At 53.9% G+C, this 22011-nt stretch overlaps 2 protein-coding genes across 4 annotated transcripts in view; one reads left to right on the top strand and one right to left on the bottom strand.

Moving 5' to 3' along the window:
• The window catches only part of SYMPK (symplekin), a 35494-nt gene extending 25704 nt beyond the window's left edge, over positions 1–9790 (bottom strand). The window contains exons 1-6 of one of the 3 annotated variants that reach the window (XM_042968172.1): positions 9686–9790; positions 5536–5659; positions 5326–5391; positions 3531–3584; positions 3366–3439; positions 660–786 (exon numbers count right to left, since the gene is read on the bottom strand). In XM_042968172.1, the coding sequence (XP_042824106.1) occupies positions 660–786; positions 3366–3439; positions 3531–3584; positions 5326–5391; positions 5536–5640 (426 nt within the window). In that variant the 5' untranslated portion in view covers positions 5641–5659; positions 9686–9790. Of the gene's footprint in view, positions 1–659; positions 846–3365; positions 3440–3530; positions 3585–5325; positions 5392–5535; positions 5660–9039; positions 9543–9685 lie in introns of those variants that run through there. The other 2 variants (XM_042968173.1, XM_042968174.1) reach the window with 2 other exon arrangements.
• A 939-nt stretch (positions 9791–10729) lies between these two features.
• FOXA3 (forkhead box A3) lies at positions 10730–18265 on the top strand. The gene is made up of 2 exons (XM_042969383.1): positions 10730–10837; positions 16536–18265. Exons 1-2 carry the CDS (start codon positions 10769–10771, stop codon positions 17517–17519), a joined length of 1053 nt encoding a protein of 350 aa, XP_042825317.1. The 5' UTR covers positions 10730–10768; the 3' UTR covers positions 17520–18265.
• The last annotated feature ends 3746 nt before the right edge of the window (positions 18266–22011 follow it).

The following is a 22011-nucleotide window of genomic DNA, read 5'->3' as shown; positions in this document are numbered from 1 at the left end:
GGGGACAAGACATCGCCAACTCCATCACTACTCAGAGGTCCACAAATGATGACGCATACATTCATCTGGAAAACATTTACTGAGCTACACCTCTGCCCCAGACCCTGTGCTAGGTGATGGTGGGGACAAGGCCCAGTGATGACCGCGACAGGTCTGGTTCCGCCATCGTGAGGTTCACGCATGGTTAACAACCCGGAGTGAAGAGGCTCAAATCTTACGACAAAGGGATAACAACGCTGACCTCATGGCAGCAGAAATCAAATGGATTCATTTATTTCATTCACGCTAAAGAATACCACATCACAGTGTGTTCTTTTCCTTATAGAACTTACTACGATCTAAAATTAAAATTTCTGTGATGCTTTTGACACAAGTCGGTCTCTCTCACTAGGCTGTAAGCACCACTGAGGCCCCTGTGAGTCACAGAGGAAGTACTCAGGGAATGTTTGTTAAATGCACGGATGGATGGATGAATGGGGATTCCCTGACCATTGGGACATTAGACCCCTTTTTTGTCTGTTCCCAAAAAGCAACAGCACATCTTGCCCATAAAGAATTTGACCTGTCCCTGGTTTAACACAGCTGTCCCTGTCTAACCAAGGAGGCTATAAATGAGACCTGTCAGATCGGGACGCCCCCCGGTGGGAGGGAGCGCTTACCTGCAGGGCCACCTTGTAGAGCTGGGTCATGGTGAGGATGGCCTTCTTCACCACATTCACATTCTCATCCCTCAAGAGCATGTTGAGGTTTGCGATCAGTTTCAGGAGTAACTCAATGTCTCGTTTGCTGGGGGATGGAGAAAAAATGGCAAGGGCATGCTGGTTCTTTGGGTATGTGATGGGAGCCTGGGGTCCATGAGGAAAGGGAAATTGGGATCAACGTCAGGAGACTGGAGTAGAGGCGGGGCAAAGTCAGGGACTGCACCTGCCCTGTCTGTCAGCAAACAATGCTTGGCACCTTCAGACTTAGCCACCCATGAACCTCCTCTCTAGGTTAGTGCTGCAAAGCCCACTCTTTCACTGTTAGGACTCTGCCGTTCACGTAAGGCACGGCATCGCCAGACAACGGTGTGAATCTGGCCAAGCCAACTGTCTCGTCTAGGAGACTACTTACCTCACAGCTTGCTGTGAACACTGCAACAATACTTGTAAAGTACTTAGAACAGGATAGAAAGCATCTGTAAATACGGGCTGGCATTACTAGAAAGCACTTCGCTTTATGTAATCGCTGGTCTTCTTTACTAATTTGTTTACCTCAATGTGGGGCCTCTGAAAGCAGGGGACCCTTTCAAAGTCAGTCCTAGTGGAGCCCCATTTTCTGTTGAGAATGAAATACGTTATTTGCTTGATGAACTAAAAACTTCAGGAAGGCCACACCTAGAGCTCAGGTCATGAATGTAATTTTCACGACATTCTACAACGTGAAGTCAAATATTAAGCTCATCGGTCAAAAAAAAAATGTGAAACTCAACTGCCAGCTCCATCAAGGCAGAAACAGTATCTGTACTTACTCACTGTTGTATTCCTACAGGCTCACACAAATGCCTGGCACGTACCTGCTGAACATTCGGTTTTTCTGCAAACTCTGGAAATTTACCACATATTCTCCCAGTAAAAGGTGGCGATTACGAATCTGGGCAATGGCATTACAGATAATGGGTTAAAATCCCAGCCCTGCCACATACTGGCCGTGTGATCTTGGGAAACTTACTTCACCTCTCTGAGTCACGGTTTTGTCTTGAGATAAATGGGCCAAATAACTAATCCATGGTGTTGTTTTGAGAATCAAAGTAGGTAACTAGGTAAAGCGTTCGGTATGGTGCCTGACAAACAGAAAACAGTCACTAAATAGGGGCTATTTTATTTCCTGCGTCACAAAGCACCAAATAAATGCTGAATGAACAAATGACTCAGCTTGAACAAATCACTTTATCATTTTGAGCCTCCGTTTCCGTTCCCTTAAAAGGAGGATAACAGAGCCAAGGCTGCTGCGAAGATGACAGGTGAAAACAGAGGAGAGGTTTTCACACAGGGCATGGCACAGTAAGCGTGCCATGTGGTCACCACTGCGATGCAATTTCTGTTCGACCAGTATGTATTCAGTTCCTCCTACGTGCCAACACTGTTCCAGGCACTGGGATAGAGTGGTCCACAACACAGAGAAGGCCTGTCCTCACAGGGTGGACATTTTTGAAAGAAAAAGCGTCAAGGTTATTTCCAACTAGTAAAAACACTATAAACAAACAGTGCAGATGGGGATGCCAGAGGTGTGGCAGTGGACTGGCGTGGCCAGGAAAGGCTTACTGAGGAAGACCAGAGGGAAGTGAAGGAGCGAGCCAGGTGGCTCCCGGGGTGGGGCATAGGGGGAGGTGAGCATCCTTTGCAGGTACAGCAAGCTGAGAGAACAGAGCTTTTTAAGGAACAACAGGGGGGAGGGGCGGGGGGGGCTGGAGGATGTGAGTGAAGATCAGAGAGGCCACCAGGAGCAGATGACGTGAGGGGGAAGAGTCTGGGTTTCAATCTAGGTGAGACAGTGGGCCAGTGGAGGTCTGACAGCAGGGGACTGCCAAGATCTGATTGACATTTTAACAGGATCACTCTGGCTGCTGTAAGAAGGAAGCAGGGAATGGTTATGGTATTTCCTCTGGGAAGGATAAAAATGTTTGAACTAGATGGGTGAATGTACTATAAATGTCACTGAACTGTCCACTGAAAAATAGTTAATTTGGGGGCACCTGGGTGGCTCAGTCGGTTAACCGTCCGACTTCGGCTCAGGTCCTGATCTCACGGTTTGTGAGTTCAACTCCCGCATGGGGCTCTGTGCTGACAGCTCAGAGCCTGGAGCCCGCTTTGGTGTCTGTGTCTCCCTCTCTCTCTTTCTCTGCCCCTCTCCCGATCACGCTCTGTCTCTCTCTCTCTCTCTCTCTCTCAAAAAGAAGTAAACATTAAAAAAAAATTTTTTTTAAGTAGTCGATTTTATGTCATGTGAATTTCAGTTCAATTAAACAGGAGAGAAAGTGGAAGCAGGGGAACCAGAAAGGCCCCTCCCTGAAGTCATCTAGGGAGGAAGTAATGGTGGCTTAGAGCAGCCTAATGGCCCAGGAAGTGGTTGAAAAATGGTTAGATACTGTTTAAATTCTGAAGGTAGAGCCAACAGTCCTTACTGATGATATAGATGTGAAGTGTGGGAGAAGTAGAGGAATCACGAATGACTCCAAGATTTTGACCTTATTAAATATTTGCTGAGGAATCAGTGCGCGTGGGAGGGAAATTGGGTCTGAGAAGCAGAGGGTAGGGCCAGGCAGGGAGCTGAAGAGGCGGTCTCCACCAGGGGCGCTCCCGGGGGCTCCCTGCGCCACCCCGTACCATGCCTCCTCGATGAAGCCGATGACAAATTTGCGCACTTCAATTGACTTGTCCGCCTGGAAAGCGATGATCTCCTGCCAACATCAGGAAGGTGGGTCAGGGTTGCACCAGGATCCTTCCCCTTCCCTCTACACCCACATCTTTTCTCTCCCGTTGGTCACTCACGTCCAGGAAGTTGTCCAGTAGTGTGGGATCTTTGTTGATGATCAGTTCCTGGACCTGGAAGGAGACTGGGGATGAGGAGGAGGGCCATACGTATAAAACCAGGGGCCAGTCAGTACAGATAGGAGTGTGTAGAACACAGCATGGAGGGAGGCAGCAGATAAACTCAGTTCAAATCCTGGCTCTGCCACTCCCAACCACGGCCCAGGCAGGTTGGCTTCCCCTGAGTCTGTTTGTTCTTCTATAAAATGGGGATCTGAAATGCCAACTCACAGGGCTCCTGTGAGGCTTGAATAAGAAGATCATACAAGGGGCGCCTGGGTGGCTCAGTCCGTTAAGTGTCCGACTTCGGCTCAGGTCATGATCTCACGGTTTGTGAGTTCGAGCCCCGCATCGGGCTCTGTGCCGACAAGCTCAGAGCCTGGAGCCTGCTTCAGATTTTGTGTCTCCCTCTCTCTCTGCCCCTTCCCTGCTCACGGTCTGTCTCTCTCTGTCTCTCAATAATAAATAAACGTTAAAAAAACTAAAAAAAAAAAAGTAAGAAGATCATACAGGGCACAGGGTCCTGGTGGGTAGTGAGCACATGATATACAAAGGGGCTAAAGAAAAGAGGAAAGTGCTGCCCGAATTCCTTCCTGAGGCCCATCCATCAATTCTCTCCACTCTCCGTGTTTCTATTCCCCATTCACACTGCCAGTTATGACAGTGAGAACCCGTCTCCTGATGCTCTTGTACTTGCCAGGCTCTTTGGAATTAGCCCTTCCCACAGACAGTCACATCTAGGCCCAGTGCCAGCACAGGCGTGGCTTCCACTGCTGAGGAGTCAGCTACCCAAGGCCACACGCCGAGCAAGTAGCAGAACGAGGGTTCTCATTCAGCCAACCCAAACCCCCGGCTCCCGAACTTCACCTGCCTCCTGGTCTGAACCACATCCAGCCCCCACTCCCATCTAAGTCTTCACGCCTTCTTTTGCCTCTGCATGACCGATGGTGCCCTCTGCTGGAGACACTCTCCCTCTCTCACTTAGCCTGCTTCTCTCCTTGTCCTCCAGGTCTCAGCTCTCATGTCCCCTCTTCCAGAAAGCCCTCCCTGACTCCCCACCCCTAGGCCAGGTCAGCAGGCTGGGCTCCTCCATCCCAGCCCTGCCCACTCTGCTCCCACCGTCTGGTGACCTGCACGTCTTCCCCACTGGACAGAAACCCGGCAGTGAGGAAATACAAGCATGAAGAGCAGCGGATTTGGAGGTGGAGCCCAGCATTCAAGTCCTGGTTCAGCCAGCTCCAGCAGACTGACCCGAGGCTCATTTTTTTTTTTAAGTCCTGAGACTCTGCTGCCTTCTGTAGAAACTGGGGACCAGGGGCGCCTGGGTGGCTCAGTCGGTTAAGCGGCCGACTTCGGCTCAGGTCACGATCTCGCGGTCCATGAGTTCGAGCCCCGCGTCGGGCTCTGGGCTGATGGCTCAGAGCCTGGAGCCTGCTTCCGATTCTGTGTCTCCCTCTCTCTCTGCCCCTCCCCCGTTCATGCTCTGTCTCTCTCTGTCTCAAAAATAAATAAAACGTTAAAAAAATTTTAAAAAAATAAAAAATAAAAAAAAAAAGAAACTGGGGCCAAGTACCCTGCCTCTCAGCTTTTGTGAGAATTAAGTGAGAACATGCCTGTATGGCACTGAGCACCACAGCAAGCACATCCTAAATGCTTAAACGTGGACGCCGGTGTGACACCGGCATCTTGTTTTGTGCATGTTCCCACAGCCCCCTACCCTCACGCTGCTCTGTCCAGCATCCCCCTACCCCCTCACCTGTTTGAGTACTGTGATCTTCGAGTCATTGGTGATCAGCGCCGCCTGGTTCAGGAGATCCACCACCTGGACGGAGGGGAGAGGCAGGTGACGGTGCTAGCCTGGCCAGCCCAGCCCTGTTGGCACCCCCTGGGCCCCGTCACCTGGGGGCGGACCGCCCCAAGACAGGGGCTGTGGCTCCCCATTCCAAGCCCTTCTCTCCGTGCTCACTCTCTCTGAGGTGGTCATGCCATCGATGCCCGGCCCCTCCTCTTGTGTGAAAAACTGGGATGCCACACTCCGGCGAGTGATACTATCTCCGCTGCTGCCTGCCATGCCTGCTGTCCCGTATCGCCTGGAAAAGGAGAGGAGAGATCAAGCTCCAGGGCCCTGCGGATGGGCTGGACCTTCACCCCCACTCCACAAAGGGCTCAACCCTCCTTTCCATTCTGCCTCGTCCCTGTTGGGTCTTCTGAAGTCCCTCCCCGATCCAAGGTCTGTCTCAGACTTGGGGGTTATAATCTGGGAGAAACTGATGCCTCCCAGGTCAGAGGTAGTACCTCGTGGAGTACCAAGCCTCACCCCCAGCACTTTACACACAGCAGGCTGACCACAAACGTCTGCTGAATGACTGAACGAATGGACACACAGCAGCCACCTCGCTGGTTTCCGCGCCCCGTCTTGCCATCTGGGCTGTACTCTGGACTAGAAGTGAGAGCAAGTCTTCTAAAACATAGCTCTGAGGAGCACCAGTCACAGAGTCCTACATGCTAAGTATTCACATCAGAAAAGGCCTAAAGAAACGTTTCAACCATTTTCTGGAATACTCTGGAGGGTTTTTGTTTGTTTGTTTGTTTGTTTGTTTGTTTAAAGGGGAGGAGAAGGGGTGCCTGGGTGGCTCAGTCAGTTAAGCATCTGACTTCAGCTCAGGTCATGATCTCACCGTGGTCCTGAGTTCGAACCCCATGTCCAGCTCTCTGCTGCCAGCACAGAGCTGGCTCTGGATCTGCTGTCCCCCCACCCGCCTCTCCCCTGTTCACGCTCTTTCTCTCTCTTCAAAATGAACATTTTATATTTAAAAAGGGGGGGGGGGGAGGCGAGACTTGCGCATCTGTCCCAAAGTCACACTTGGCAAAACTATGAAATAAGGATCAATTACAGCATTATTCCCAACAGCAAAAGACTGTTAGCATCCCAAGGATTCTCCAACAGGGAGAGTGGCTGAAAAACCATGATAAATTCACATAATAAAATACTAGGCAACTGTATAAAGAAAGGAGGAAACTGTATAAGGAAGTGAGGAAAATCTCTCTGCATTGATAACCAGTGGATTCCAGTGTATGTTAAGTGAAAACAAGCAAAGTGGAAGCAGATGTTTACTGTATGCTCTCCCCGCCCCTTTTTTAATATTTATTTTTGAGAGAAACCGAGCATGAGTGGGGGAGGGGCAAAGAGAGAGGGAGACACAGAATCGGAAGCAGGCTCCAGGCTCTGAGCTGTCGGCACAGAGCCCAACGCGGGGCTCGAACCCACGAACTGTGAGATCATGACCTGAGCTGAAGTCGGACGTCTGCCCGGCCGAGCCACCCAGGTGCCCCTGCTCCCTTTTTACAAAAGGGAAATACAGGGGCACCTGGGTGGCTCAGTTGGTTGAGCGTCTGACTTTGGCTCAGGTCATGATCTCACAGTCTGTGAGTTCGAGCCCCGTGTCGGGCTCTGTGCCGACAGCTCAGAGCCTGGAGCCTGCTTCTGATTCTGTGTCTCCCTCTCTCTCTGCCCTTCTCCCACTCATGCTCTGTCTCTCCCTCTCTGTCAAAAACAAATAAACATTAAAAAAAATTAAAAAAAAAAAAAAAAAAGGGAAATACATATGTACGCATACATACTTTAAAAAGACTGAAAAGATAAACCAAAAAGCGGAAGTGGGAGAAAACAGTAAAATAAATCTGGTGGATCTCAACGTATTATCAAAAAACGACGCGTCTGCATCAGCCCACAGACCACAGAATAGAGCAATTCCTTTTTGTCAAGTTTGTGTGTGGACACACAGAATGAACCGGGTCTGTTTCCTTTTCTATAGAACAGGGGTGGTAACAATGTTTACCCTCCCAGGACCATTCTGAGGACTAGATAACTTAGGAGACATACATAACACATGTGATAAGTACAGCTACTATTTTTAGGTACGCCTGAAAAGACCTGAAGGATGTTGCACAGACTGTTAATGACCCTTGAAGGCAAAAAAAGATGCACTTTCTAAAAGGAGCGTAATTCAACAGACGTCTGCTGAATGAATGAGTATCCAAAGACCTCCTTCCTGTCTCCCTGCCATCTGTCACACCCACATGTTGCTTCGAGTCAAAGCCATCATCCTCACTACAAGACCTCCTATGAGTGGCTGCTTCCACCTCTGTCCTCGTTTTCCTCCAGTCTCCGTGCCCCAGGTCTTCCCTATTTTACATGTCAATTCCGTCTCCTTCTCCAACTGTGTTACTGTTTTTCTACACAGCATTTATTACCACCAACATACTATATATTCATAAGCTCCATGAAAGCCGGGGTGTACACGTGTGTGTGTGTGTGTTCACTTTCTAGATCTTCAGCACGGAACAGCGCTCGGCACCTATTAAGTGCTCGGTAAATATCTGAGGGAATGCCAAAGGGCTTCAGCAACCACTGGACTTAGTATCCATGCCCTTTGGTTCTAGAATGTCTGAAAAATAATAGCTAACGTGCCAGGCACAATTCTAATACATATATTCACTTATTTAAACCCCACGGCACCAACTCTTTGAGGCAGGTACTATTTTTATTTTTATTTTTTAAAGCGGGTTTCACACCCAACGTGGGATTTGAACTCACCACCCTGAGATCAAGAATTGCATGCTCCACTGAGAGTCAGCCAGGTGCCCTGAGACAGGTCTTATTTTTAATCTCCATTTCACAGATGAGGAAATTGGAAGGCAAGGGAGGGAAAGTCACTTGACCGAAGGCTCACAGCTTCTAAAACGCAGACCCAGCAGTAGGACGGCAGGATCTGTCCTCCTCCCCACCACGCGGGGCTGCCTCTCTGAATGGAACACCTACTCCCGTCCAGGTCTGTTCATCCCACATAAGGGGGGCATGGTCACCTGACAGCCAGCAGACTGCTGTCTCTTACCAGATCACAATAAACCTTTTTCATGACGAACCTTTCCACTCTGTCCACGATAATAATGCGTTGACATCTCCCACTTTATTTTTTTATTTATTTACTATTTATTATTATTATTATTTTTTTTATTTGCCCTGTGTTCTTCCTCTTCTACTTTTTGGTTTATCCTTTGCTGTCGTGGGGCATAAACACATTTCCCTTTCTCTTGTAAAAAAAAGGGGGGGGGGCGCATATAATAAGCCCTGCCTTCCATTTCACCCGTTTTCACTTAAGATATTCCGGAGCCCACTCTCTGTATCCGTGTACAGGCATTTTCTTCCTTCCCTTCCCCCCCAGCCCCTCATTCCTTTTTACGGTTGCATAGCTTTTTATCACGTGGATGTTAACCAGCTTTTTTTCTGCCAGCCCTTCCTGCCTAGTGAAGAACATCTGGGGTGTTTGCAGCCTTTTGGCTATTGCCAACGCTCATTGTTTCCCTTTCCCTCCCGGTATACTCCCACCCGGGAGTACGACGACTCCCCTCATTTACGCAGTAACCCCAGGACTATCTTTCATTCATTCATTCATTCAACGAACAGTACCCGGGTGTCTTCAGTGCGACCAGCGCCGTGCTGGGAATTCGGCGATGACCAACACATACTCAGTCCCTCCCTGTCCCCGTGGAGCTCACGGTCAAGGACCTAATCAAAAAGCCTCACAAATAAAGGTCCAATGGTAAATCAGACCACGTGTGACGTGAAGGAAAGGAAGAGGGACCTATGAGAGCGTTTAACAGGCGGATTTCGGGACGGAGGGCGGGAAAGGAGGGCTTCGCATAGGAAGTGACGTTGGTGCCGAGACCCGAAAGATGAATGGGAGTTAGCCAGGCAGAATGGGTAAAAGGATGTTGCGGGCAGAGGGGGGACAGCATGTGCAAAAAGCCTGAGGCGGGAAGGCCCATGGCGAGTTTGAGGAACCGGAAGGCCAGGGCAGCTGTGCGAAGTGAGGAGCGGGCAGAGAGGCCGAGCCGAGGCCGGCGGGGCCGACGCGCCTTGGGGGCCACGTTGGAACTTTGCCCTGAGGGCACTGGGGAGCCACGGGAGGGTCCTGAGCAGGGGAAGAAACTGGGGTCCCGAACGTCACTGCTCCCCTTTCCTCGCAGCGCCCCAACCCCCCGGCCAGCGCCCCTGCCGCTTGGGGGGTCCCTCCTCCCTTCGTTCCCGGGCCCCCACGCCGCCCCCCGCTCACCGCGGCGCCGGCCTCCGTCCCCCTCGCGCCCCCTCAGCAGCGCCTCTTCGCAGACGCCGCCGTCGCCATCTTCCGTTCGCCGCCGGGACACTGCGCACGCGCCGCGCGCGCGGGGCCGCCGGGAAATGGAGTCCACGGTGCGGCCCGAACCCGCCCCTACCTCCGGCTGCGCGAGCGGCCTTCCGCCCTCAGCCAGACCACGCTGGGGCGCCCTTCGTTTCCGGCCTTGGAGCGCCGTGCCTTAAGGGAAATGTAGTCCCTTGGCAGAGGCACTGGACGGAAAGGAAGGTAGAGGCTTTTGGGAAATGGAGTTCTCGGTGGTTCCGAGTCCCTGGACGGCTGGCGTTAGAGCGAGTGGACAGTCCGGGCGACGAAGCGCTTAGGTCCTGGAGATGGTCTGTCGCCCCAGTGGAACCCAAGCAGAGGCTCCGATCCCCTCCACCGTTGGTCCTGACCATTTACACAGGCTGGAGCACTTCCAGCTGTCGGAAGCTCCAATCATCCAGTCTGTCCAGTGGGAATGTGGGTTCGAGGGCCTCTCACGGTCCTTACAGTAGCATAAGGACCTCTGCAATCCACTGCGCTCTGAGCCCCCTTTCCTCCGCCGCCGTCATACTGGGCTCTGGCTATTCGCCCTCTTCTGTCGAGATGATGAAACCCACCGGAGTAGAAAAGCCCCAGAGCTCTGCCCTTGGCTTTAGCATCCGCAGCGTCTCCCACCTGCAGCTCCGTCCCTCTTCGGCCACCTCCAGCTTTCGCGGCCACGGGCTGCGGCTCCCGGCGCCTGAGGTCTATCTCCTCGCAATCCCGCAGGGGGCGCCCCAGCCCGAGCGCGCCGGCCCTCGGGGAGGCGGGAGGGGAGCCCGGGGCGGGCGAGAGCGGGGGGGTGGGGGGGGTGGGGGGGGTGTCCCAGCTATAAAGCGTGGCCGCCTCCCGCGGCGCCCAGGACGGCTGGGACCCCGGGCGGTCGGACGGGCGGGCACCGGTCGGAACTCGGGCCGTGCCGGCTGAGAGATCTGAAGCGCTCGGTTTCCCCCCCCACCCGGGCCGGAGCGGGGGCGGGAGGGGGCGCGGGCCCGGGGGATGCTGGGCTCTGTGAAGATGGAGGCCCATGACCTGGCCGAGTGGAGCTACTACCCGGAGGCGGGCGAGGTGTGTCCTCGGGGATGGCGGAGCGGGAAGCGGGGGGCAGGAATCAGGGTGCGGGCGTAATCGAGGACAAGGATGGGGATTAAATGGGGGCCCCAACCGCAGTTGAGGGGCGGAGGAACTGGAGACACCGAGACCAGGTGTAAGAGTCAGGGATGGGGGGGGGGGGGGGGGGGGGGAAGCACGGGACTGCGGTTTAGGCTGACCGGAGCCAGGGCTTAAATGGGAGTCAGAAAAATTTAGGCAAGGGTCAGGTCATAGTTTACGCGTGAAGACCGGGGCTCGGGGACCCCCAAATCCAAGGGACTGAAATGTTAAAAACCAAAGATGGGAATCCGAGGTCCAGGATAGGGGACCCAGCTGGGGGATTGAGAAATGGGGTTCAAAATGGGGGGGGGGGAGGAAGACCGGAACGAAGAGATGAGAGAAAGTGGTCACCGTGAAGGAAAGCCTGAGGCGGGGAACTCAAGATTAGAATATAGTTAAAGATGGGGGTTCTGGGGTAGAAATCAGAATTGGGGGCTGGGAGATAAACATGGGGGTGGCGCTCTAGGAATCAGAAAATAGGGATTGGTGCTCAGAGTTAAGAAACCAGACATGGTTTGGGGGAGTCTGTAATAACAGGTGGGTGAGAGTTGGGGCTCAGATAGATGGGGGCCCAGATGGGGTCAGAGTTGGGAGCCTGAGAGCAGATGTGAGCCACGGCATTGGCTGGAGAGGGGTCAGTCTCCACCCTCCATCCCGACTCCTGATCCTTACCCCTCCCGACTGAACTTCAGTGGTTTAATTGTTTTCAGAGACCCTCAGCAGGGATACTCCTAATTGGAGGCTGGAGGGTTTCAGATTTCACACCACCACCCCCCCCTTCCAGTTATCTCCAGTAATTGCCAACGTCCCTACTGTCCCACCTTCGACAAGGCCGCCCTTGGAGTAGGGGGCGGGGTGTATCTTAATTCCCGCACCTCAGCTGACCGAAAGTCCTTACCCAAGTCTAACTCCCATTCCAGTTGCTGCAAGGGCTCCCCCTTGGCTCATTCTTTCCAGAGAGTCAAGATTGTGAAGTGACGGGGGAGGGGTCCTGGTAGGAGGGTTATGGGGGTCCAGACACTCGGGTTCCTAACCTGGAAGGAGGCTTTGGGCTTCAGGTCGGAGTGGGGCTGGAATGGCTGAGAGCTCCAAAGATTCTGAGATCTGGAGGTTCCAGGGGCCCCACCGTGCCTGAGTTCTGGGTCTGGGGTTTGAAGCTTAGGGTGGGACTCCTGGTTCCCCAGGCCTGCGGGGCTTGGCAGGGTGCCCGGGAGGGGCCAGTCCTGGGGCTGTGGAGGTGTGAGGTGCACGTGGGGTGGGGCGGGCCGACCAGGGAAGGGATTGGGGGTGCTGAGAGACGGAGCTGGGACCTACTGGAGATATCGGTTGTGCAGTGGGGAAGGCACGGACCAGGTCCGACGTGGAGGTTCCCAGGGAGTGAGGGATCCCAGCCGAACCCCTAGAGAGTTCAGCCTGGGGACATGATTTAAGAGAACCAACTGCCGATCTGTGTTGGGGGGTGGGGGCACATCTTGAAGAAGTAAGCCTTGTGGGGTCTAGGGACGGAGGAGTTGCCATTTGGGGCACAGTCTGAAGTTTAAGAATTTGTAGGGAATCTGTCAGAAATCCAAGGACAGTCTAGAGAGTCTAGAGAGGATTAGCACTGGGGGGCATATTTTGGAAGAGTTGGCATGTTGGGGGCTGGAAATGGAAATACGATCTGATGGTGTCCCCAGCCTTTGGATCAGCCACCAGCAAAGCCACCTCCTCCCCTTGGGTCTGAACAATAGAGAAACATCTGCACTCACTCAGCATCTAAGAACTAAGAGGGTCCCCAAACTGCTTCTTGCGCACAGCACCCTCCTGCTGGGGTGATTGACACCCTGGATCAGGCTCCCCATCTGGAAGGAAATTGGAAAGTTAGCACCCTGGGGTGTCCCCCCTGGACTCCAGTTCTACAGATCAGCTGGTCTGAGGGCTCCCTCCTGTTAGAGATGGGAACCCTGAAGCCTCTCCGAGTGTTGGGGGGCTGCTTGAGGATCTGGACTGGGGCTGGGACCAAAAACTAGGCTTCTGGTTTCACACCGCCTTCCTCTGCCCGCTGTCACACCCTTCCTCAGAGACAATAAGGAAATGAAAGGAGAGAAATTCCAGCCTCCTGGGATGGGGGTGCAGGTCCCCTGAAGGCTTCCCCCCAGTCTCAGCCCCGCCCTGGCTGGGGAGATCCGGTTCACAGGCTCACACCCGGACACTGGGGGTTCATCCCAGCCCTAGGGCGTGGGAAAGCCCAGGGCGGATTAGGGCAGCAGGAGAGCTTGAGGTCAGATGCGAAGGAGGACTTCCGGGTGGGTGGGGACCAGAAAAGGAGGGCCCTGGGGTCCTGGTCAGTCTTCCTCTGTGATACAAAGGAGTCCGATGGAGTCGGAGAATTGGAGTGGAGGTTGCAGAGGGATTTACCAACTCTCTGTGGATGCCCCTGAGTCCACTGCCTCCCTTCAGCTCCGAAGGACCCGCTTCCCTCATTCTGGGGAGAAAACAGACACAGCCAAGGTGGTGGTGGGGAGACCGGTGCAGGGAAGAGGGGTAGCTGTGACTCCCAGTTTCATTGTGAGGCTTCTGGGGAGACGGCGATGCTGAATGGAGAGAACAGAGATACAGAGATGTGCTGGAGGGGAAGAGCCATGGCAGGGGAGTGGGATAGAGAGAGACAGGGAGAGATAGGGTGGGGGAGAGAGAGATGGGGTTGGAAAGAGTTAGGAGGAGGGAAAGGCAGGGGGATTGGGGAGAGATGAGCGAGAGGGAGAGACTGGAGAAGGAGGTGAAAAGAGAGGGGCGAGAAAGAGATGGGGAGGGACACGGCTAGAAGAGATCGGGGAGTAGAGACGGAGGGAGCCGCGGAGTGAGAGAGGGGAGGAGCACAGAGGTTCTGAGACAGGGAAAGAGATGGACAGATACACATGGAGCCAGCTGGGAGATTCAGAGACAGGAGACAAAAGAGCTACCTGAAAGTTCATGAGAGAGAGAGAGAGATTCTCTACCTGCCCTCAGGCTAGGGTTGGTTCCCACCTGTCTCTGGCTCTCTGAGTGACCCTGGCAATTCCCTTTTCTCTCAGGACTTTGGGACCTGCAGACCCTTGCAGTGACAGGGTCTAAGACAGGACCCACTGACTCACCGCAAAGGTGGCTCCTCCCGGAAATAGGAAATAGAGCCAAATAGAGCCGCAGGAGACCCCAGCATGGGGAGGGAGCAGGGCAGACGGGGCTGTGAGGGAGAGAGGACGGTAGACAGTGGATGGGAGGGTAAATGCACACCAGAAGGGAGAAATCTCCGCTTTACATTTTCCTTGTTTATCTTGTTCACTTCCTGCTAGACTGTCAGGTCTGCGAAGGGAGGCATTTGCATCTGTCTTGGTCACTGCTTCTATAGCACGATCCCGAGTGGTGGTCTGGAGCCAGACTGCCTAAATTCAGAATCCCAGTTCTGCCCCCTTCTTACTGTGTGACCCTGGACTGCCTCTCTGGGCCTCAGCTTGCCCAGCTATGCGATGGGTGTCATCATAGCACCTCCCCCATAGTACCTTTGTAAAGGTTGAAAAGGAGACCTTTCCCCGTGAAGCGTTTGGAGCTGTGCCCGGCACAAAGTAGGTGGCCAATAGATATTTGTTCAATGGATGAAAGAATAGAGGGTTATTTAGAGAGACATAGCAACGTCTGCCGTATTCCATTGAGTGCAGATGCGTGTTTTTCCCCATTTGAACGTTTCTGAAATGTTTTACAGTCTGGAATGGGTCTTCTAGTCAATAGCGTGGAGGGATTGACCCTGTTTTCTTCCCCCCATTCTTATTGCTACTTGAAACAACGCTGCATCTTACCAATGACCATGTCTTAGATTGGATGATACATTGTAACTACATAAAATATATTAGGTTGTGGTTGGGGGGGGGGGCGCCTGGGTGGCTCAGTTGGTTGAGCATTCAGTTCTTGATTTTGGCTCAGGTCATGATCTCACGGTTTGTGAGTTCAAGCCCCAAGTTGGGCTCTGCACTGGCAGCAGTGAGCCTGCTTGGAATTCTCCCTTTCTCCCTCTTTCTCTGCCCGTCCCTGCTGGTGCTCTATCTCTCTCAAAATAAATACAAATTTTACACACACACACACACACACACACACACACACACATTAGATTGAAATCTATCATTTTGGATACTGAAACATTTTTGACCTATAACCACTGTAATTCTATAACCTAAAAGATTGATAGAGAGTACCCACGTAGATGAGATGTTTGGAGAGATCAGCAGTTTTCAATTTTTTCAGTTTCAAGACCTCTTTACACACTTAAAAAGTTATTGAGGACCCCAAACAGCTTTCATTCATGTGGATTATGTCTATCAGGAGTTACTGCACTAAAAAAAAATGACTGCATTTGAGATTACAACTGAGAAAATTTTTAAGATATGGATTAATTAGTTTAAAAATAATACTTTTTTAGGGGGACCTGGGTGGCTCAGTCGGTGAAGCATCTGCTTCCGCTCAGGTCGTGATCTCGCGGTTCGTGGGTTCGAGCCCCATGTCGGGCTCTGTGCTGACAGCTCAGAGCCTGGAGCCTGTTTCAGATTCTGTGTCTCCCTCTCTCTTTCTGCCCCTCCCCCGCTTGAGCTCTGTCTCCGTTTCAAAAATAAACATTACAAATATTTTTAATAAAAAAATAAAATAATTTTTTAGTATAAATACTGTGTTTTTTGTTAAAATAACTATACTTTGGGGGTGCCTGGGTGGTTTGGTCAGTCAAGCTTCTGACTGTTGATGTTGGCGCAGGTCCTGACCCCAGGATCATGGGATCAAGCCCCGAGTTGGGCTCCACGCTCATTGCGGAACCTGCTTAAGATTCTCTCTCTCTTTCACTTTGCCTCTGTCTCTCTCTCAAAACGAATGAATGAATGAGTATATTTCGGGGTACCCGGCTGGCTCAGTTGGCCAGTCTTAGACTTGTCAGTTCAAGCCCCACATTGGGCATGGAGCCTACTTAAAAAAAATAATAGAACAAAATAGAATAGAACAGGAGAGGAGAGGAGAGGAGAGGAGAGGATAACAAAATAATTGAACAAAATAGAATAGGATAGGATAACTATATTTCAAAACATGTAGTGAGAGGAGTGGCACTGTTATATTTTTGGCAAATCTCTTCAGTGTCTGGCTCAATAGGAGACAGCTGGATTCTTGTGGCTGCTCCTACATTTGGTCTGTTGCGATGTCCCCTGCCCCGTGGCCTCTGGAAAACTCCACTGGATACTCATGAGAGAAAGTGAAAAGGGCTAGTAATATCTTAGCATTATACGCAAATAGTTTTGACCTCATGGACACCCTGAAAGGGTCTTGGAGACTCTCCAGGGTGTCCTGGGCCACACTTTGAGAACCACTTAAAGGGTGAGCTTCAGTATACGGGGGGCCAGGGGGGGGTGGAGGGTGAGGTCAGGGATGGGGTGCATGAGGACGGAGAAGAGAGAGAGAGACTTCAAGAGACAGCCATCCACAGAGAGAGGTAAGGATGGGAGGGACTTTGTAGAAAAGGCAAGGCAGACAGACGGATAGATGCACAGAGGGGGCCAGTGATCCTTTGCTGACCAGCAGAGTAGAAGCTCACTGACCTCTCCCCTTGTGTCCTTTTTCCTTGCAGGTCTATTCACCGGTGACCCCAGTGCCCACCATGGCCCCCCTCAACTCCTACATGACCCTGAACCCTCTGAGCTCTCCCTACCCCCCCGGGGGGCTCCCTGCCTCTCCGCTGCCCTCAGGACCGCTGGCGCCCCCAGCCCCCGCGGCACCCCTGGGGCCCACCTTCCCGGGCCTGGGTGCCAGCACTGGTGGAGGCAGCAGCTCAGGGTATGGGGGCCCGGGCCCGGGGCTGGTGCACGGGAAGGAGGTGCCAAAGGGCTACCGGAGGCCACTGGCCCATGCCAAGCCGCCATATTCCTACATCTCGCTCATCACCATGGCCATCCAGCAGGCGCCGGGCAAAATGCTGACCCTGAGTGAGATCTACCAGTGGATCATGGACCTCTTCCCTTACTACCGGGAGAACCAGCAGCGCTGGCAGAACTCCATCCGCCACTCCCTGTCTTTCAACGACTGCTTTGTCAAGGTGGCGCGCTCCCCAGACAAGCCAGGCAAGGGCTCCTACTGGGCCCTGCACCCCAGCTCAGGTAACATGTTTGAGAACGGCTGCTACCTCCGCCGCCAGAAGCGCTTCAAGCTGGAGGAGAAGGTGAAGAAGGGGGCTGGCGGGACGTCCACCTCCAGGAACAGTGCAGGGTCTGCCGCCCCGGCCACCACGCCTGCTGCCACGGTCACCTCTCCCCCCCAGCCCCAGCCTCCGCCGCCTGAGCCCGAGGCCCAGGGTGGGGAAGACGTGGGGGCTCTGGACTGTGGCTCTCCCCCTTCCTCCACCCCCTACTTCGCTGGCCTGGAGCTCCCAGGGGAGCTGAAGCTGGATGCACCCTACAATTTCAACCACCCCTTCTCCATCAACAACCTGATGTCGGAGCAGACACCAGCACCTCCTAAACTGGACGTGGGGTTTGGGGGCTATGGGGCAGAGGGTGGGGAGCCTGGGGTGTACTACCAGGGTGTCTATTCCCGCTCTCTGCTTAACGCATCCTAGCAGGGGCGTGGGAGCGTGGTGGGTGGGGTATGGCTGTAGCTCCCACCATCTGGCCCTTGGGGCCTGACCCACCTGGTGACACTTTGCTTGTCCCGTCAGTCAACATCTTGGCTGGTCTGTTACTGTGGTGACTGCTGTCTCTGTGGGCATCATGTCTATCCTTTGGGTACTGTGATAACTGCCATCGACATGGTGGTGGGCCCGCTGGGTGTTACAAAGACTGCCGTATTGATCGATGTTATAAGTTGATCCATTGGGTGCTCTGATGGCTGCCATCTTGGATGACATCTTAGTTGGCCCTTTGGACATGGTGACGGACATCCTCTTGACCGACCCTTTGCATGTGATGGTGACACCATCGCAATTACAACTTATTTGGCCCGTTGGGGGCTGTGGTCCCTTCTTTCTTGGGGAACTTCTTGGCATAGGAGGTGCCAAGTTGGCCAACATCCTGCATAACATCTTTATTTGGCCCATTGGGTGCCATGATGGCCACTATCTTGGTTGGCTGACGTAACCAGTGAACCATGACGGCTATCACAGCCCCTGTGTTGGCCATGTCACCACCATCTCTTTGGTGCGAGTTGAGTGAGGAATGCAGGTGAGAATATTCCTTGTTTTTTTCGGGAGCCTATTCCCCCTCTCTGGTCCAGGAGAATCCAGAAAGGACTGGCTAGGGTGTGGGAAACTTCTACTGAAATCTGGTTCTTGCCTGGGAAGCGGGATACTGGCTGTGTTTGACCATTAAAGGCACTGTTTCTGCCTCTCGTTGAATGTCTCGTTTCCTTGGCCGGCGGGCCCTGTGGGGCTTGAACACCTGAATTGTCGTTTCCCTGGCCCCCAGGAGCTGGCTGCCTCTGGGGGAGGGGCTGGGGGAGGCATCGACCTGACCTTTGGCTCTTTGCTGTCCCTGACCCCAAGGACAGTTTGCTCATAGATAGCAGCCCCCGCAGCAGTGGGGCCAGGGCAGAAGGGGGAGGTGGCTCGGCAGTGACCAAGGCCATCTCCCCACCCCCACTCCCCAGACACACACCTCTCGCTCTGGGGCCCAAGGAGACCAGGGGGCTGCTCAATTTTTGGTTAAGCTGGGGAGGAAGGGAAGGGACAAACAAGGCGTTAATTGAAGGACATGGTGTGTGGGGCTTATCCGTGTGTGTGGGTGTGTGGGGGGGTGGGCCTCTGTTGGTCCTAGGATATCACTGTGCCCACTGAGGTCTCTGTGGTCTGCCTGTTGTTACCTCCGATTGTTACCTATTGTTCATATCCCTCGATTGTGTGGGTTTGCATGTCTGTTCTTACCCTGGGTGCTAACTGTAGGTGTCCTGATTTTGTGTTTTTTTTTTTTTATTTTTTTTAATGTTTATTTATTTATTTTGAGAGAGAGAGTGCAGGCGGGAGCAGGAGGGGGGGGCGGGGGGAGGGGCATGGGGAGAGAGAGAGAGAGAGAGAGAGAGAGAGAGAGAGAATCCCAAGCAGGCTCCACACTGTCAGCGCAGAGCTCGACACGGGGCTCCAACCCACAAACCGTGAGATCATGACCCGAGCCGAAATCAAGAGTGGGGCGCTCAAACCGACTGAGACCCCCCAGGCGCCGCTGGCCTGGGATTTCTTACCGTTTTGTGTATGCTGTTCTCTTCGCACACCTACCCCTGGGGCCTTCTGGGTCTCACACTATCAGGTGCGGGTCTGTGTCTCAGTTTGTCTGCAAACCCGCGGCCCCGAGGAATCTGTGTGTGGCTCTATCCGTGTCGCGGGCCTGCCTGTCACGACGTGTCTTACGTGTACCTCTGCGAGTCGGCATCTGCCTGCGCGTTGACAAGCGTCCGCCTGGGTTTGCGCAGCGCGCCGGTCCCTTCTGCCCGCAGGCGTGTGGGGGGAAGGAGCTCGGTCTGCCTTCGGGAGCTGTGGGCCTCTGGGTGTCTCTGTTCCCCCAGGTCTCTTCCCTAGGCTCTGGGTCTGGTGTCAGTCGCTCAGATGTCCCGAGCGCACGGATCTCATTTCACGGAGGAGAAGCGGAGGTTCAGAAGGAAAGGCCCCAGGCCAACATCGTTCAGCCGGGCTAGAGCAGGTGGCCAGGCCTGCTCTCGGTTTTTTGTTTTTTTGTTTTTTTTTTTTTTGTCCTTTCCTTATTCGGGGTTTGCCTTTCTTGGTTCTTGCTTGCCCGGTCATTCATTCATTTGTTCGTTAGCATTCGTTCAGAGACCAAAGGCTGTCTGTTTACGTGTTGTGTGATGTCGCCCCCCGGGTTCTCTGTGTTCATCTTTCGGTCTCTTTTTTTTTTTTTTTTTTTAATTTTTTTTTCAACGTTTTTTATTTATTTTTGGGACAGAGAGAGACAGAGCATGAACGGGGGAGGGGCAGAGAGAGAGGGAGACACAGAATCGGAAACGGGCTCCGGGCTCCGAGCCATCAGCCCAGAGCCCGACGCGGGGCTCGAACTCACGGACCGCGAGATCGTGACCTGGCTGAAGTCGGACGCTTAACCGACTGCGCCACCCAGGCGCCCCCATCTTTCGGTCTCTTAAAAAAAAAATTTTTTTTTTAACATTTATTTATTTTTGAGAGGCGGTGGGGAGGGGCAGAGAGAGAGAGAGGGAGACACAGAATCCGAGACAGGCTCCAGGCTCTGAGCTGTCAGCGCAGAGCCCGACACGGGGCTCGAACCCACGAACCGCGAGATCATGACCCGGGCCGAAGTCGGACTGCTCAACTGACTGAGTCACCCAGGCACCCCTATCTTTCTGTCTCTTAGTGTCATCTTTCTGTGGCACCCTGTCCCTAGCCCTGTCTCTGGACTTTGTCTCTTGGCTGTTTTGAAAATGTTACTCATCCTCGGGATGCCTTCCTCTTCTGTGGTCTGCCTTGTGCTTTCTCTCTCATTCTCTCCATTGCTTTGACTCTGTCCCTTGCTCTCTGTGGGCTCTGGGTCTCTCCCTCCTTCTCTTGGGGACTGTGACTCCTTTCTGGGGTCGGCCTTCCCTTTCCCGCCTTTGGATCTCTGGCCTCCCTCCTCCTTCTCCCCGAGTTTCTGCCCCTACCTGCCACCTCGCAGGCCAGGCCCTCTATTTCTGTCGCTGTGCCCGCCCTGCCGCCGCGGCTGTGTGTCACCCTCCCCCGCCCCCTGCCGTGCTGGCTCGCGTCAGCCGTCCCACCGGCCTCGCTGTCCTGGGCAGGCCGGGGAATTCCTCCTGGTTCCTGGAAAAAACAACTGGGGCCGAGAGAAAGGCCCTCAGTCTCCCCGGGCGCCTGCCCCCCTCCCTCGGGCCTGGGGGTCTCTCCCGGAGTCGGCCGGCCCGAGGCAGGAAGCCCTGCGGTTTCTGGCTTCTCCCAGGCGGCCTCCGGATCTGGCCCCCGCCCCCCGGCCAACAGCCCAAATATTATTCCGCAGGAGGAGTCGGTGGTGGCGGGAGGAGGCCCAGGCTGAAAGAGGCTTTCAGGGCGGCCAGGCCTGGGGCTTCCTGTCCCCAGGCTTGGGCCTCAGGCCGCCCCAGTAGGGACCTCAGGTGGCCGGAGGGGCGGGTGTTGTTGTAGGGTCCTGGGGGGGAGGGTGGGGCCATCCGTCAGGGTGTCTGGTGGCCACCAGCTCGGGCTGGCGTGGGCAGGTGTGACCCCCACCCCAGGGACAGCCGGCTGATGTCCAGCGTGGAAAAGTACCACGGTCAGACGTGGGACGCATGGACAGACATGATGATGCCAGCGATTGGGGATGGAGGGGCAGCCGTGGGGACACAGAGAAGCCTGGGCTGGGACAGGTGAAACTGGACAGAGCCTATAGGCCTGAGGTGACATGGGTCAAGGGAGGGGCCCACGGCTGGGGAAAAAGAGGGCCAGGGCAGGGTCCCAGCTGCAGGCAGAGGTCCAATTGTATCAGGAGGCATGTGAATAACCATGACGGAGGGAGTAATCCTGACAATGGCTCCTAGGGGCTTATCACCGGTCAGGTATTATGTGAGCACCTTACAGAATGGATTGGCCTCATCCTTCCCACCACCCCACCCCCATTTTATTCTTGTGGAAACGGAGGCCGGAAGAGGCGAAGCCACCTGCCCAAGGTCACACGGTTAGTGTAAGGGGGGGAGCTAGGCCTTGAACCCAGGCAGTCCGGCCCAGAGTCAGTGCCCTCCACCGCTGTGCTGTCCTAGAGCACAAGAGGGGTGACAGCAAGGTGGGGGGGGGGAAACTTGGGGTCCCGACCCGTCCCTCAGAGTCCTCCCACCACCGCCATTCCCTACCACAACCGGCACCAGGAGGAGGGAAGCATGCCCAGAAGCAGCAGTCTGGGTGCATTGCAAGTGTGTGTGTGTGTGTGTGTGTGTGTGTGTGTGTGTGTGTGTAAAGTGTCCCATCTCTATCTTGGTGTGAACATGTCAGGGTCATTACGTGACAGGCTTATGTGTTCCTCATGACATGTCTCTCCGGTCAGCGTATCAGTGTGTTGTATGTGCCTGTCTGTCACTGTGTCGTCTCTGTCACTGCTTGTGTTTTGTCATTG

This window comes from Panthera tigris, chromosome E2, assembly GCF_018350195.1.
Source record: "Panthera tigris isolate Pti1 chromosome E2, P.tigris_Pti1_mat1.1, whole genome shotgun sequence".
Taxonomy (NCBI): domain Eukaryota; kingdom Metazoa; phylum Chordata; class Mammalia; order Carnivora; family Felidae; genus Panthera; species Panthera tigris.
The sequence above is the reverse complement of the archived record's forward strand: the minus strand, read 5'-3'. Positions and strand labels throughout refer to the sequence as shown.